The following is a 17,577-nucleotide window of genomic DNA, read 5'->3' as shown; positions in this document are numbered from 1 at the left end:
ATCGGTCTAGAGGTGCGGTGTGGCATATAAACACGTTTGATTAACGCCTCACACCACACCAGAAGTTCCAGGCTTGTATTACCCATCTTGGAATGGAATATCACTTTCCAAGCATGGCACGCACGCGACCGCACCCTCGAGTGAGAAGGCCCGCTGCTCCAGTGCACTCACTGGTCATGGGTTCCAGGATCTCGCGCAGGCGCAGGTAGCTGATGGCCAGGCGCATCACGGAGGCCTTGTCCAGCTGTCCGGCCACGTTCTCCGGCAGCGGCAGCTGCTTGGACAGCTCCGTGAAGATCTCCGACTCCTTGCTGCGCCGACACCTGGCCGCATCCCGGGACTTCTCTTTCCGTTTTTCTGAATTTTTGCTGCGAAACGAGAGAAGGGAAAGGAAAGAAGCTTCGTTAGCATCAAAGAGCACGGTTCCATGCCCCGTGCAATTCCACCAATCGCTCCGCTTCGCAGATTGGTGAATCATTAACATCATCATCGTTTTGTCATCGCTGGAATCGCCGTCATGATGATGAGAGTTATGACGTAGAACTTGCACGGAGTATATTCATTAATGTTTAATGCTTAAGAACCCAGCAACGTCCCCAAATGTAAACGTAGGTAGTCGTCTCAGGTGAGATTCCCAACATAACCAGCTCTCTATGAACTAATTTTCAATAATCCATGCCCCGAGAGACCCATACGATTGACGAGCTGTCACTAAGCTGAGCTGACTAACAAAATCTAAAGACAGCCTCGCAGATTAAAGCTGGACAAAGACAAAAATTTGCAACACCAAGCAGACAGCTAACAGAGGAGCACTCAAAATGCCTCACCAAGTGTTGCGGCTAAAGACCGCAAACGACACCCGATCTCGGTGCCGCATAGCCCAGCCGTCTTCTCAGCAAACGATCATTACAGCAAGGACACTCAGGGCTGACTAAGTTTCCCCCCGCTGAGAACCGGCCACAGATAAGCAGTGCTCACAAAGAAACCAGAGCAAGCGAGCCTTGGAATTGGGAGAGCCTGCTGCCAGCCGCGCTTTCTAAACAGCATCTGGGGCGTAAAGGATTGAGTTATCAAAAGAGGGCCTCCTCCCAATATCTCCCTCTTAACACTGCAACAAACTGGAACGGGCTTTTCTTCATTTTTTTCCCCCTTCGCAGTCGCACTGTACACATGTGGAGGGCCAAACGAGGGCACTGCCGTGAAGCCGCCCGGCTCAGTATCTATACGGCTGGCCGCTCTAAGCCGATCCGATCCGACAGTGACAAATTGCCACCCCTTGCCCAATGCTGCAAGAGGCTCTACTGCGAAAGCCCACACAAAGGTGCCGTGTTCACACGGGTTCGCATTTTTTTTTCCCCCAAAAGACCTCGGGACGTGAGGCGACTGCAGTTTGGAAGCGTGCCATTCTCATTTCGCGCCGATTGCGGATCTCTTTCGCAGTTCTGCGAAGTGCGAACAGAGTGGCGCAACTTTGCTTGTTTCAGAATTCGCACCATCGTACAAGGAGACAAGAGGCCGGCTTAGAAGAGTTTTAAGTTCCGGACAGATTGTAAAAGATGGTACCGCTTGAGGTTAAAGTTTTTCTCCCACATGTGGCTGTTCACCACTCCTACAGACTTTCGGTAATTTTTTTCGCAATATTTAAGAGTGAGTGCTGTACCTTGTAATGCACAATTATGCCTCACAGCAGACAGCTGCAATGAACGAACACATGAACCTCACAGAGATGAAATTCAAAACGACCGCTCAGTGACGATGCCCTCTCGCAGAAAGAAAAATGTTCTAAAGCCCCACTTAGCAGCTCCATGCACCTTCAAGGTCTTGCATAACACAAGGTTACGAGTTTCCACTAATCTCGGCGCACACGCCTAGAAAAGCCTTTCATCTTTTACCCTGCAATTTCTTACTTTTGTAACACCCCTCCCCATGGGAAAAAGATGACCCCTGTGTGTCACCGATTTATTAGACACGTACTCTTACATCTGTCGTTGCCCCTCGTCAAAAAAGAAAAAACGAAAGAAAGAGAAGTCATCAGAGTCACACCACCGGCCCGAAAATTGCGAGTGTGATTATTGCTAAGCCAGCCAAAACCGGCCACAAGAAGAAGACACGGCTTGGCTGCAGATCTTGCCGGCCAGGTTCGTTAGAAATGCGGCTGCTCCGAGGGAATCCTCCGTGTTTCTCACTTCCTCACCCACACCCACCACTTCTCGTTTCCCTCCTCGCCTCACATAAGGCTCGCAAGACACGTCTCCCGCCAACGTCCTTGTTTTTCTCTCCTTTCTCCTTCTTCCACAGGCTGCGAATTTAATCTGCAATTCAAGAATGAATGGACCGACCAGCCAGGAAACAAAAAGACACACAACAGAGACCACAGAGGCAGGGCTGAGATTGCGTAGACAGGAGGCGAATGCCAGCCCCCCACCGGAGCTTAGGGGGGAAGGAGAGGGGGAGGGGAGAGGGGGTGAATGCGTTTAAAACTGGTTCTGCGAGTCCACTCTCCCCCCTCGGAAATGGCAGGTTCAGATCAAAAGGTGGGAGGGGGATCCAATTATGACCGTCTCTCCTCTTCCACTGCCCGCGACATCTAGAGAAATGACCACAGGCGCCCCTCAAGGGCTCGCCCTGGCCCCCTGCTGCTTCGCGCAAATACCTGAGCGATTACACCTGGGATGGGCGCTCATCACAGAGCAAATAAACAACGTGGCCTCTTATTGTATTTGGTTGGCTGTTACGGCACATGGGTGAAGCCGTGTCGTAATGAACCAATTCGGTTGTCCGGTGTCTTTTACTGTATACAGCGACAATCACAGGGTGGGGCTTGCATCAAACTAATGCAGGCAACATCGTCTGCCAGTAAAACTGAAGGAAGATTTGGGTATTTTCCTTCCCTTGTGTTTTTCGGCAAGAAAGAAAAGATAAAGAGTGAGATTTGCCCACATATTTCACAAGAAATTGTGGTGGCATGACGACAGCCATTAAAAGATCTCTGCAAAGGTAGCACAAGTAAAAAATAAAACGAGAATAAAAATGTGTGGCGCTACATGTGTGTTTTTCCTCTCTTTTTCCTTTTTCTTGTTATTTCAACACTGGAGAGACATGCCTTTGGCCTATCGTGCGCAGTTTCTAAAAGCCAGATCCCGCAGTTATTTATGCCACTCCCTCCCCCTCTTTCTATATGAAGTCCGATTGCCCTGATGTTTTATGAATAGTGCAGACTCTATAGCCTTGCAGGACTCCACTCTTTTGTTCATCCTTACAAGTTAAAACCTAAATGCTTGTTTTGGCATCCAGACGGCGCCAAGCTGAATTTCAAACCAGTAAGCAGAGGGCAATGTGCCAGCTTATTCTAGTGCAAAGTAACAGCAATGTCTAATATGGATGTGCACTTCCAAACAGGCCCGGGGTAAGAAGCTCACCTGTATTTCATTTTGGGAGCATATCAGCGCATATATCCCCCCCAATTACTGTTACGATGAAGGCCGGCACGCGGCGTCCTCCGCACCTTTCCCCCGGTCCTAATCCCCTGCTCACAACTATAGTTCATTCCACAAGCTAAGTGCAGCACTGTGGAGGCTACTTTGTAGTCAACAGTTCGCCCACTGAGGGCGCCTAACTCGCCGTGAATTGAGTCCTGAAAGGCCATTCCCTTCTCCCCTCTCGGCAAGTGGAACCGCAAGGCCCCGGCACCTTTTGTCGCTTCCTTCGCAGTGAGTTACGCGCCCTGAGGGGGACACCAATCTCTCTCTCTCTCTCTCTCTGTTGCGGATCACGTGATCTCCGTCGGCACACACTCGAGTGCGCCGTTCACTCCTGATCCCAACGCCAACGGCCGCGACAGAGTGAACTCTCGCGTTGTCGAATTCTGCACCCACAAAAAAAGCCCTTTCAGCAAACTCCACGCATTCATACAGAACTCCACAAAAAATGGCCGTTCTCTCTCGCTCTCCCCCCCCTCTTGAGGTGAGTTACTGTCCGTTCAAGTCGCAGTTTATGGTCAAAAGTAAAAAGTTAGAATGGTCAGTCATGTAAAAACTCAAAGTTCACATACCACCAAAGTTTATCGTAAACAGCAAGGCCGTACCACCATTCTTCGCGTAGCATTTTTCGCGTGCCGTCACTGACGAGGTTCTACTGCATACTGACGAGAACAGGCCGCCGAAAGAGGGTTCAGCAGTGCAAAACGCAGGAAATCACGTACGTGGACCCTAGCTCCACAACAACGTCGCACAAATATATGCGTCGACACATGTATACCGTACGTGCGCGGCGTTTTCAAAAGGACGAGTACTGCATCAGCTTGCATTGCGCTTCGTTATGGCTACAAAACGCACGCGAAGTGGCCAGGATGTGAAACAGTTTCAAGATTGCGCATCGTCCCGTACACGAATTCATGTCCCTTTTTCGTCGTAGCACCTAGCGAAATTAATCGAGACCACGCTTGGTGCTGTTTTAACTCAACTTGTACAATCAGGCAGATGGGAAAGGGAAACCGCTTACGGAGTTGCAAATAAATTTCTCGAGCAGAAGATGCATGCCCTGTCACACGGGCACTCTCAATCGCGATTGAGTCGATCCGGATCGAGCCCGAGCCCGCTCTAACTCAATCCTGGTTTCCCAAATTCTTTTGGGCCAGCGCTGGTACGCCACCCAAAAAGATCGGTAGAATGTTGCGGCCGCGGTGTTTTGTGACGTACGCACGGGCACGTTTTGCGGTGGAGTTAGGCATACTATCGTATTTAGTGACAAGAAAAACGCGATTCAATCGATCCCTCCACGTACCGAGGACGCGAGTTCGATACCAGCTGCGGTGGCCGCTTTTCAGATTTGGAGACGAAAAGCGAAAACGTTAGTGTGTAGATATTTCGGCGCACATTAGAAGCCCATGTGCATGTCCTTATTATTATTATTATTATTATTATTTACAAGATACCTACATCGCCACGAGGGCATTTTTGTAGGGGGGACATGCAACATGTACAGAACAGAGTAGACAAATACATTTATACATCCGTATACACTTTTCAAAAAGCACTTATTCATATTGGTTAAAAAAAACGAACACCACATTGATCATAAACGGGAGAAAAAAGGATCGTTGTTTTGTAGGCTAACCAATTCCTCTGACAACATATTCCAGTGACGTATTGTTCTTGGAAAAAAAAGAATTTGCAAAAACATTTGTTCTGTGGGAATACTCTAGCACTTTTTGTGGATTATCATGACGCAGTGATATGTAGTTTGGCTCGAGGAGATACTGTTTTTTGTCGATACCGGTGCGATTGTAGTAAATTTGCAGGGGAAAAATTTTAACCTTAACTTTTTACGTCTGGACTGCAGTGGTTCCCAGTTCAGGGTAGCTTTAATCGCCGAGATGCTAGCAAAAGGGCCGTACTTGTTGGTAACAAAACGCGCTGCCTGCTTTTGCAGCTTTTCTAATCTTTCTATAATGTACTCTTGGTGTGGGTCCCACACTACACACACATAATCAAGTGTTTCTTTCACTTCTCTGGGTGCATCATTAAAGTTTCTACAGATAAAATATAACATTCTACTGGCCTTTGTAACTATGTACTCTACATGTTTAATCCACTTGAGTGACTGAGTTAAGTATACACCTCACTATTTGTACTCCGTCACGGCAGTGATTATCGTATCTTCAATTTTATAACTTGCTTGGGTTATAGCTTATTTTCGTGCAAACCGGAGGTGATTACATTTCTCGATATTTAGGTTCATACCGTTTCTAGGTCTTTTTGCAGCGCGTATGTGTCGCTTAGTGAATTTATCTGCCTATAAATAACACAGTCGTCAGCAAATAATTTAATTTCGAACGTAATGATTTCTGTTATATCATTTATATAAATTAAGAACAAAAATGGTCCTAGTACGCTACCTTGGGGTACGCCAGAACTCACCGCAATAGAGCTAGATTTATGACTATTCAAAACCACACATTGCTCGCGGCCGTCCAGGTAGTTACGTACCCAAGCGTAAATTTTACGGTTAATATTCAGAGATGCAAGTTTATTGTCCAGAAGATTATGAGGTACGGTATCAAAAGCCTTTCTAAAATCTAGAAAGATTACATTTACTTGCGTATTATTGTCGAGGGCCTGTAATATGTAATGCTGAAATTCTACCAATTGAGTATTGCATGAAACTCCACTGCGAAAGCCATGCTGAGAAAGTGTAAGGTAGTTGATGGAGTTGAGGTATTGAAATACTGCACTATATATAATATATTCTAAGAGTTTACAGCAAATTGAAGTAAAAAAATCGGTCTATAATTTTTCACATTTTTTCTATCTTCGGACTTAAAAAAAGACGTCACATTTGCAAATTTCCAGTCTTTGGGAACAATGCCTAACTCAAGTGACCTTTTGTAAATAATAGCTAAATACATTGCAATAACGTCATGGCACTCCTTTCTCCATGGCACTCCATGGCAAAGACAAGCAAGGCAATGTCATCACAAATAGGGATAAAATAGTCACAGTAGCCGGGGAGTTCTATACGCCTCGAGATTCGCGATCGCTGCGCCGCCTGCCGCCGCTTCTCCGCGGCGTTTGCGGGATTAGCGCTGCGTGGCTGATAGGTGGTCATGCAGTGTTTTGGTTCTCTTTCGCTTCTCTTTGCCTTTCCGCGCACTAAACAACTTGTTAAGGTGACGTCTGTAAGCTAACTGCACGTTTAGGGCGCTTAAAAAAAAACAGCGGCGTCTTGGTAGAGCGCTCGAACGCCAACAAGAGCTACCCGGGGAGGCGGTTCTGCGCGCTTCTTGGCCGCTCTTGCGGGCGTCGGCGACGGCAGCGGCATATCACCGCTGTCACCTTCGAACACGTCAGCACAAGTGAATTCTATTTATTGTTTAGACCTGATATTGGCACCGTAAGAGGTTGGTTCGTTTTGCAGCGCAGACAAGAAATGCGGCTTTGCTTCGAATATGTACGTCGTAGAAAAATATGTTTCGGGGATGTGATAACCCAACAGCGTACAAAAACTTGTACCTTTTATGGGAATATAAGCCACGCGAAAATGTTAAGTACACTCAAAGGCTGTGCATTGTCAGATATTTGCCCACTCATGCCTTATGGTAAGAACCAAGGTATATGTTAATGACCACGGGAAAATGAATGGTCCGCAAGTCAGGAGCAATAAATAGAATAGTCGTACGGGAATAAAAAAAAACCGAGTGCAGCTTCTGAAATGCTAAAGACGTTTGTTTGAGCAAGGTAGTATTCATCAGACCAACTAGATGCGAAATGCACTGATATTTCGCTAGACAGGGGGGGGGGGGGGGGGAGGAGGGCGCTCAACTGTCGTTGTTTACAAATGCGGAGCGTAATCAACAAATGAACGTTTTATTAATCACACACACAAGCTGCGTGTTCACTTTTCGTTTGTTTTTCGCCTTCAACGAACGGCTAATCATTCGGCGGACGCATTTTTTGAAGAATACAGGGTAAGCAGTTCACAAGAAATACGAGGTGTCGTTGAAAGAGTTGATTGATTGATTGATTGATTGATTGATTGATTGATTGATTGATTGATTGATTGATTGATTGATTGATTGATTGATTGATTGATTGATTGATTGCAGGCTTTAACGCGCCGACGCAACGGAGACGATGAGGCACGCCGTAGTGGAGGGCTCCGGATTAATTTTGACCACCTGGAGATCCTTAACGTGCGCCGAAATCTCGTACACACGGGCTCGTTGGAAGAGTGTCGTATCTGATAAGGGTCTCTGATTTCGGTGTATGCTAGATTCTGCAGTCTCCCAGTGTCATACGACGATGTTTCGAAGAAGAGTTTGGTCGCGGACGCGGATTACTCTATAAGCCCATCTTCGCGCTTCTCGTGGAAGATAAATGTAACAGATGAATCTTAGCGAGCGCTCACCTCGGGTCAAGACGACCCAGCATTAAATTTGCCGTCGTGTGCTGACTCCGGAGTGTAATTTTGCATTATCCATCGTACGTCTTTGGTACAATGTTTGCGAAATTTACGCCGCATTGGCTTGTTCAGGGTACTGACCAATATCTGATATGTGATATTGGCAGGCGTAACTTGCGTGCTGTCAGGTATGAGTGCTCCGCTGGATTTTGTAGTGCACAAAGTCGATTTACATCATAGTGTGTAAGGCCGCAACATGAACATCGGAGGAAACACTGCTTACGGAGACACTGCCACTAAATTTCAGGGCAGCGGAATTGAAATCTGCATGCAAATTCTGGCTTCGGGACGCCGGCCTGTGACACACGCCCGGCGCTCATATAGATCTTTCTAAGATCGCGTCATAAACGTTTATACTCTCGTGAACACACCAGGCTTGCAAACAGAGTGCCTGCTCCACGTTATTCGGTATTTCGAACGCGGACAAACGGTAAATCGATGTCTTGAACGAGCCCCAAAAGCAACGGCGACAGGGGGGAGCGGGCCGGGGACTCCCGCGCCTGCTTTCGAAACGGGCCGCTAGGGGGATTTCAGTGGCGCCCCTACAGGCCGCGCTCGAGACGTATAGGGATCTGTACAGAAGCCGGGACATACAGGATAATGCCGAACGAGAAAGTAGTTCAGAGGAGATAGACATCCCACCATTAACGACCGAAGAAGTAAGGAAGGCTTTGAAAGAAATGAAAAGGGGCAAAGCACCTGGTGAGGATCAGATAATAGCGGACCTCTTCAAGGATGGCGGAGAAATTGTACTTGAAAAACTGGCAAACCTGCATACGCAATGCCTTATTACCGCAAGTGTACCGGAATCTTGGAAGAACGCGAACATCATCCTAATCTGTAAGAAAGGCGACATGAAGGACTTGAAAAATTACAGGCCGATCAGCTTACTGTCAGTCGTCTACAAGGTATATACTTACCAAGGTAATCGCTAACAGAATTTCTGCAGCCTTACATTTCAGTCTACCTAAAGAACAAGCAGGGTTCAGTAAAAGTTATTCAACAATGAACCATATTCACACGATCAATCAGGTGATAGAGAAGTGCGCTGAGTATACTGAACCCCTATATATAGCCTTCATAGATTATGAGAAAGCATTTGACTCGGTCATTCAGGCAGTCATTCAGGCATTACGGAACCAGGGGATAGATGACCATTATGTAAAAATACTAGAGAATATCTACAATGCGTCCACAGCTACCATCATCCTCCATAAGGAGAGCAGTAAAATACCTATAAGGAAGGGCTTCAGACAAGGAGACACAATCTCTCCAATGTTATTCACAGCATGTTTACAAGAAGTATTCAGAACGTTAGATTGGGAACAGGTGGGAGTAAGGGTTAATGGAGAATACCTGAGTAACCTCAGATTTGCTAATGACGTTGCCTTGCTAAGTAACTCGGGGGACGAATTGCAAAGCATGCTTTCCACACTGGACCAACAGAGTAGGACCGTGGGCCTGAAAATTAATATGCAGAAAACCAACATAATGATCAATAACCTCAGGACAGCACAGAGGTTTGAGATAGGTGGCGAGGCAGTGGAAGTGGTAAGCGAATATATCTACTAAGGCCAAGTTGTGACCCCGGATCCCAACCACGAGGCAGAGATAATTAGAAGGATAAGAATGGGGTGGAGTGCATACGGCAGACATTCTCAGATAATGAATGGCAGCCTACCATTGTCCCTGAAGAAGAAAGTGTATGACAGCTGCATCTTACCGGTACTCACCTACGGGGCAGAAACTTCGAGGCTCACTAAGAGGGTTCAAATTAAATTGAGAACGACTCAGCGGGCAATGGAGCGGAAGATGATAGGTGTAACATTAAGGGACAAGAAGAGAGCGGAGTTGGTCAGGGAACAAACGCGTGTTAAGGACATATTAGTAGAAATTAAAAAGAAGAAATGGACGTGGGAAGGACATGTAATACGAAGGCAAGATAACCGTTGGTCATAAAGGGTAACAGAGTGGATCCCTAGAGAAGGCAAGCATTGCAGGGGGCGGCAGAAAGTTAGATGGGCAGATGAGATCAAGAAGTTTGCGGGGATAAATTGGTCGCAGTTAGCACAGGACCGGGGTAATTGGAGATCAGTGGAAGAGGCCTTTGCCCTGCAGTGGGTGTAGATAGGCTGGTGATGATGACTCCTTTAGTACAAATGGCGATAGCCCATTCGGACGAGATGCCTTAGGAGTTAATCTAGAATTAATCTAAAGTTAAGCTAGAGCCCAGTTCTAGCTTCGGCGAGGAGTTAAACCCCCAAAATTTGAATCCCCCCCTCCCCCTCGACGTTTAACATGACATAAGTCATTTCTGCTGCACGCCGCTATAACATCCCTTAGGCTACCTTCCGCCCTGCGGTTTCTTAAAATTTGGTTATCTCCCGGTACAATATATATCAGCGTCAGCAACGAAAGCGTGAAATACTGTGAAGCATTGCGCGGTGGTAAAAACCCGCACAAAAAAAAAAAAAAAACCGTCACGACGGGCCCCGGAGAGGTCCGGCGGAAATATCTGCGCAGGGCGAAGACGTCGCGCCGACGACTGGGCAACGCTTTCCTCGGAAGGTTAAGTTACATCTTCGCCTTTTCTTGCCTCGGCCTCGCATCGAGGTCGCGACGCAGCAGCGCGGGTTAGCAATGCTAATCTCAGAACGCGGGATATGCGTCAAACGTACAGAACACGAGCGACGAAAACTGCGGGAAAAGAAACAAAGAAAATAAAGAAAAGTGCCGTCTGGGGGGCGTCCTGTGTCACACCTTATGGCAGTCGGAGCGCTAGGCTTCAGCGGCCCTGGGAAAAAACCAGACGAATACTTGGAGAGAATTCGTCTTCCAGATGCTAACGAGTTTCCAAGACAGGAAGCAGACAGCACGAGAATACGAAAAAGACTACGCCTAGTCACGAGCTCGCATCATCAAGAAGGGCATAAACCTCGTAATCGCTGCAGGTTCGTTGCATAAATACTCTGGTTTGGGCGAACCGGTATACACAGTTTCGGCGGAGTTTTTAGTACACCATGACGCGCTCTGACATGCAGCCGTCAATGAACGGTAACGATGCTGTCACGTTGCGTGTGCGCTGCAGGCGAATTCCGCACAGTTATGGCTACACTCGGGAGCAAGTTAAGATGGTTAAGAACGGCAATAGCTCATGTGCGGTGTCACTCCGCCTAAGCGACGAACCCGGATGTCAACGGGCGCGCGCGTTTTGAAAGGCGATGATATGAATGCATGATAACGTCTGCCTTTCCTCGCGTAGTTTGTTTGTCGTCGCTGCGGTAGTTCATAAGCACACTAAGTTAAAAAAAATCACGAGAAAGGCTCATGCCATGTTTAAAATATTCCCAGTAACTCACTACTTGCGCCGCGCGGAGTAACATCCGGCTGCGGTGATGACGCACACGGCAACTTCTGTTGGCGCTCCTTATTATTCAGACAATACAATCGTCAAAACTATACGTCTCTAGTAGGGAGTAATGGGAGGAGGAAACTTTGTTCGGGTGGAAGCTAAAGTATAATTGTTCGTTTCTTCGTTCCCAGCCTTGAGAGGGCTTCTTCGTCCAGTAGTCACCGGGCCGCGGCGGCCTAGAGCATGGATACTGCGACTCCATTCCAAAACGCTCCTCGACGACGAAGTAAAGCTATCGCGTCTGGCATTTTAGAACCTAAACGTAGATGCGATCGGCACCTTACTTCGTTTGCTTTCGCGCCTTCTCGGTTTGGAGTGCGGGAAATGCCGCCGAAGCAAAATACTTGGCCCCGGTCCATGGGAGGCGATGTTTTTAGAGCGACAGATGGTACCGCTGTTTCAAGACGTGTTAAAAACGGCCAACTATTTTAGGACGCTAGCCCCTACCGCGTTTATTCTATTACGACATAACCAGGTAAGTACGGTGGCCGATATTGGTGAATAAACAGAAAAAAAAAAATCCGGGCCATCTCCCCTAACGTGAAACCTGGGGAGGAGCCAAGCATGCAGTGTATAAGTGCATTCCTCACGCCTTGGCGTTTTTGTTAACGGCGATGAAACCATTGGGGGGGGGGGGGGGGGGGGGGTAGAGGTATACAGCATTGCTGTAAAAGTCTCTTGTCTTTGAAGCACGAAGCTCTCGAGCGCGAGGCGTAAACGAGTGTCCCGGCGTTTTTTTAGTACGCGACACGTTCCAGCGTGAGCGTAAACGAGTTGCCCTGTGTTTTAGTACCGTGACTACATGACACGAACGACGATTACGACGACGACAGGAGACGCCAACAGCCCCAGCCCCGAAGTGGCTTCGCCCCTAAAATGCGAGCTACACGCAAGTATATATATTGGCGCGTAGCTAGTTTTGGCGCGTATACGCGAGAACGAGCGAGCGTCTTAGATGGTACTAAGTCCTATAAAAACTGGCAGCGTATCTGCTTGCTTCAGAGCCAACGTCGTCGGAAAACGATCGCCGTCTGCCGTTTCTACCGCGCAACTCCTTTTCCGCCCTGCTCGTCCGCTCTCGCTGTTCTCGGGATGGATTAAATGGGGGTTTGTTTCATGCAATTTTCCCGCCTTCGCACTTCTCGCGCGCCATCTGTTGGGACAGTGCGCATCTTTTTCTCTTTTTTTTTCTGCCTGCAACAACACAAGCGGGACTGTTCGTGCTTTCACCTCGCACGCGCTGGAGCCTTTCAGCGTCCCTTATAACGCGTCGTTTTTGCACTTGGTATCGTAAAAACCAGCCCAACGGGTATTCCTAACTAAAAGAAAGCGGGGACTGCCGGTTAAGTGCTTACTTTTTGCATCAAATATCACTGAGGTTTTCTTTGTCCTAAACGATGGGGTCATGTACGACCAACCACGCTAGTCTCAGGAATTCGAACAATTCTGCTATATATGTGCTCCTTTTCAGCGAAGTGTTTCGACTTTTGACCGGAAGGCTGATTTGAGGGAGTGGGGACGGACGGACGGACGGACGGACGGACATACAGCCAGACAGACAGACAAAAGTTTTCGCGTTTGAGATAGGCTATCGTCTTTAAAATCGACGTAATGGCGTTGGTCAAAGCGCGTACGCGCCCGCCCGCCATCTACAGCTTTAAGCGTGAAGCACTTCTGTACTAGAGTAAAACTCTGCTGATGCTTTCTTGGTTATTGCGCTTTCATGATCCTACGTTGTGCTGCAGTCACGCTATAACTTTTCACCTTTCATATTTGTTCGCATAATACGTTTTCTCGGACAATGTTTTGCAGAGCTTTGGCGAGTCTTCATAAAAACGAGAGTGAAAAATACACACAGGACTCACAATGAATAAACAGGACTACCGCTAGCCTTGTCTATTCTTCGGTTGTCCTGTGTGTATTTCTTTTTTTTTTTTTTTCACTCTTTTCCAGAAGAACATGCTTTTCTTCGCGGCCTTCTGGAGAACGCGTCAACAGGGTTTTTACCGTATTTTATTTTAGTTATCGTGAGCGCGTGTTCATCCCCGAAGCTTGTTGACAATTTTTCCCCCAGCTGCAATACGCTCACAGCGGCAGTTGCTCGCCCATTGTTCCTCCCAGCCCAGGTCACCAGACGGCGACTACAGAACACGGGACAAGTCGTCATCCGTCCCTGAGAGAGAGAGAGAGAGAGAGAGAGAGAGAGAGAGAGAGAGAGAGAGAGAGAGAGAGAGAGAGAGAGAGAGAGAGAGAGAGAGAGAGAGAGAGAGAGAGAGAGAGGAGAGAGAGAGAGAGAGAGAGAGAGAGAGAGAGAGAGAGAGAGAGAGAGAGAGAGAGAGAGAGAGATGAACTTCAGCTTCACAAAACGCGACTGAACTTTTTTATTAAATTCACAAACAAATTCTTACTCCCTCACAAGCACCCCGCAGGCTTATCGTTTCCTCCATTGTACGAAGTTCCCGGTTTCGTGACAATCCGCGAGTCCCCATCACTTCGTTAAATTGGACATTCATATAGAACCTCGCTACAACAAAATCGCACGGGCAACGAGAATTTATTCGTTATAGAGGACATTCGTTGCAAAGGTAGGTACCCAATTACTGAATGTAGAACGAGAGATAAGCCCGCCATGAATCAGGCACTTGACATGCACAATAGAATAAAACTAAAGTGCATTACTTGAGGGCCTGCTCTACCGTCTTTCGGTAGAGCAGGCCCTCGTCTGGCTCTACGTTGACGACGATCGCACGAGCGCGCCAATGGCAAGGCTTGCCCGACTTCACTGCAGTTCATGAAGTTCCACAGACGTCCCTGACACGTATCGTGGGGGCTGTTTTTAAATATGCCGTCTGCTGACACTAATAGAATGAAACATCATCAAAACGAATCAGCCACTCATTTTGCTCCCTATACGGATGCAACGAAATATGCGTCGCTTCGAAAGAGCAGCTTCAAGAGCAGCCTATATTGTGGGGTCGCGTACATTAAAGGTCTAAAAATTTTCGCATGCCACGGACAATGGGGAGTCTCATTTTAAGTAACTTGATCAGAGTGCATGCGATCCGGCGGCAGACTCGCTACACCTACCTTTACTCTCGTTTACACTCCGCTCGCTTTTGCTGCGCGCGGACTCCAGCGGGGCGCCAATAAAGTTCAACGTATGCGAATGGCGCAAAGGCAGCGTTACGTGCTTTCTTCTGCATCGCTTGACGAGCCATTAATCGCTTCTTGGAAAAAATAAATAAATAAACGCACGGTTGTGTTCAAAGAAGACTGGAGACTCTGGCAGATTTTTTTTTTTTTCTGTAATACCCAAACAATACCTAATGCCGGTCCCACAGTGGACAAAACAGGCGACAGCTGAAACGTACAGGGAGTCTATTATACTTTGCGCCATATACTGCAAGAGCCATGACGTCAAGACCAGCTATCACGGGCTGATTCGCAGACCATGAATAGCGAGTCTATCTCCTCGTCATGACGTCACGACCGCCACTTTGCGTGTTAACCTTCGTTAACCTTAGTTACGGGGCGTTGGAGATCTCCTCGAAGTGCTCTTCTAGACTTCTGAACACCACTCACTGTATACACACGAGCAAGGTTCTGTGATTAAAAAAAACACAAAAAAAAAAACCCACCAACTAACCTTTTTGCTGTTTGTTATAGAAAATTAAAAGCCATTTTTCTGTGCCTTTTCGGGTTAGCACTTCACTAGTCGGAACAGTGTGCATGCAGGGGTCACTTTGTCGCTAAGAAAACGGCGACGCCAGTTTTTCGCGCGACCGAGGTCGTCCACCCGTCCAATAAAAAGGGCGTCTTTTGCCGCCGTCGAACTAGTTAAGCGCAGACAGTTAAGCGCACGGTGTAAAACAAGCTGTCACCGTTCGGTTTCTTGAATTGATTCCAAGATGCAGCGGCTAGCAGCGACGCCGCGTACATTGAAGAACAGCTACAAGAAAAAGAAAGGAAAAAAATAAAAATGCGGGCGTCAGTTTTGGGGGTGAGTAAGCGAGAGGGAGCAGTTAACAAGACGGCAAACTGACAGAAGTTGGAATCCATTGCGGCGCTATACCTCTAGAGAGAGGAGACAGCCCTTGTTAATGTAGTTCACGCAGAGCTTAATTGGTTGCTTCGGCTGTTAGCCAGCGCGTCGAGCAAGAAAGCGAGGCGCCTATGGAGTACGGCTTGCGGCTGGCCTCAGACCTGATAAGCGCGCTTCCTTCCACGCTAAGCTGAATCGCAACTTACAAAATGTCCAGTAATCGGCATGTCTCACTGCTTCGAAGCGAACAAGAATTCGGCGCCCCCGGACACTTCGCCCGCCCCGCGCGACCGTCGATACAGCTTTCGCTGTCGACTGCATGCACATCTAATGTGAACAAACGGCGAGTTTTCGCCTCCTATAAAGAAGAGCTGCATTTTGCTTAACTACTTCGAAGTCCTGAGCCAACAGGATATTGTGACTTGCCAGGGTATACTCGAGTACGGTCATATATGGCGCACCAAAACACTGTCACCTACCCTCATTCTTTTTTGCCGAAAACGTGCCGTGAGTGGAACCACCCGCCTGCTTCATTAGCTTGCATTACTAACCCTGACCATTTCCGGGAAGCATTGTCAAATTCAAATTTGCTGCAAGTTTTCTTTTTCTTTTTTGTGTAATACTTTCAAGTAAGGAGTGCTTTTTCGTTTTTCGTTGTTTACTGTTTCTTTTTTAATGTATTGTATGCTTGTGTCGATCCGACGTTACTGTGTTCTTGAACGGCGAATGACGTGCGCTTACCATTTGCTTTTCTTTTATACCGAGTGTGATTGCGTTTAAGGCTGCGTTTATTGCATTTGCTTTATTAGGTTTTTTTTAACCTTGTATATTTTTGTGTGTACAATCCCTAACCACTTGTCGCGTGCTTTTGACATTTTTTTTTTTGCTTTTATGTGAGCCCCTCCCCTCTACAATGCTTGTATGCACTGAGGGTAAAATAAATAAATAAATAAATAAATAAATGCATCAAAGCCCCTTAAAGGGACCCTGCAACACTGCGAAAGCTATAGTTATCGCCAGCACGGCGGGCACTGCGTGATTTGCTCGTCGCAACAGATACGCCTCCCGTTTCTGCTTTCTTTTTGTGTTTTTTTTTAGGTTACAATCGAAAAAGCGTTCATTGCTGCAACTAGAGGAAAACCGGCCAACAGCCGCTATACATGGCCTTAGTGACGTAATTCGAGCCGTAGAAGAGCGTCAATACGGGGAAAGAGGGGAAAATCTTTTGAGCGAGTTTACAAGTTATCTGATGGGCATAGATCAGTAATTCCAGGCTGAGGTACTTTGCGACCCCCCAAATCTAAGTACTGGGTGTGTTGAGGTTGGTCTACGTTCTGCAAGCATTTAAGTTTTTTTAAGAGTTGAAAGAAGTGTTGCAGGGTCCCTTTAGCGCGAAAACGTGACTTACTGATGGTAGACTGTATACAAGAGAACACGCTACAAGACAGCGCTGCGCGACACGGAAATATATACATGTTACCACTCGCGCCTTTCTTTACTTCGGCCATTCCTCGCTCGTGGCAGTTGCAGTGTGAGGCAACCAAATAGCCTCAGTTCTTTTCGAATACCCGATTTAAATTATAGCCGCTTTCTACATACAAAATAGGAGAGAGGAGGAGAGAGTGAGCGAGACCCATCGATCTATAACGAAAGGGCGGTGTCTCTCGAATCGTGTTTTTAAAGCGGTTGGTGGTGATGCCCATCTGCCTTACTGAACCGCAAGCGTACAAGAGTAAATAAATATCCTGTTCGCAATTGGGCAAAACCGCTTACATGCGCTGATCTCACCAATAAAGTTAGCTGAGATTTAGCGCTCGTCTGGCCTCTTCATTTCTCCTCTCTCTCTGCGCTCAGCCTGTGTACTTTCTAACGTTTGCAAACGTTACACGCGCAGTGCGTATACACTGCTCCCTGTCGTTTCTCAAAGCGAATGTGCACGAACGTCAGTGAAAAAAAAAAACGCAGTCCCCATTAGTGTTTCCCGTCAATGCTTTTCTTTTTTGTTATTTGGTAGCGAGCCAGCAGCAGACAGCGTCACGGATGAGCGCCACACACTCACAAGAACGCTTCCTGGCACGGCCCGAGGTATACAGACGACACACAATGAAATCCGACGAGGAATTATGGGCAGTATTTCCAAAAAAAATATTGGCTGAGGGAAAGG

The 17,577-nt window shown here is 47.3% G+C and overlaps 1 protein-coding gene across 2 annotated transcripts in view; it reads right to left on the bottom strand.

Moving 5' to 3' along the window:
* Positions 1 to 17,577, bottom strand: part of LOC144149808 (hypoxia-inducible factor 1-alpha-like) — a 235,900-nt gene that overhangs the window by 123,487 nt on the left and 94,836 nt on the right. The window contains exons 1-2 of one of the 2 annotated variants that reach the window (XM_077681456.1): positions 4,055 to 4,119; positions 172 to 368 (exon numbers count right to left, since the gene is read on the bottom strand). In XM_077681456.1, coding sequence (XP_077537582.1) covers positions 172 to 368; positions 4,055 to 4,104 — 247 coding nt within the window. In that variant the 5' untranslated portion in view covers positions 4,105 to 4,119. Of the gene's footprint in view, positions 1 to 171; positions 369 to 4,054; positions 4,120 to 17,577 lie in introns of those variants that run through there. The other variant, XM_077681457.1, reaches the window with a different exon arrangement.

This window comes from Haemaphysalis longicornis, unplaced genomic scaffold (genome assembly GCF_048455015.1).
Source record: "Haemaphysalis longicornis isolate Haplotype H1 unplaced genomic scaffold, Haemaphysalis longicornis Haplotype H1 scaffold_8, whole genome shotgun sequence".
NCBI lineage: Eukaryota > Metazoa > Arthropoda > Arachnida > Ixodida > Ixodidae > Haemaphysalis > Haemaphysalis longicornis.
The sequence above is the reverse complement of the archived record's forward strand: the minus strand, read 5'-3'. Positions and strand labels throughout refer to the sequence as shown.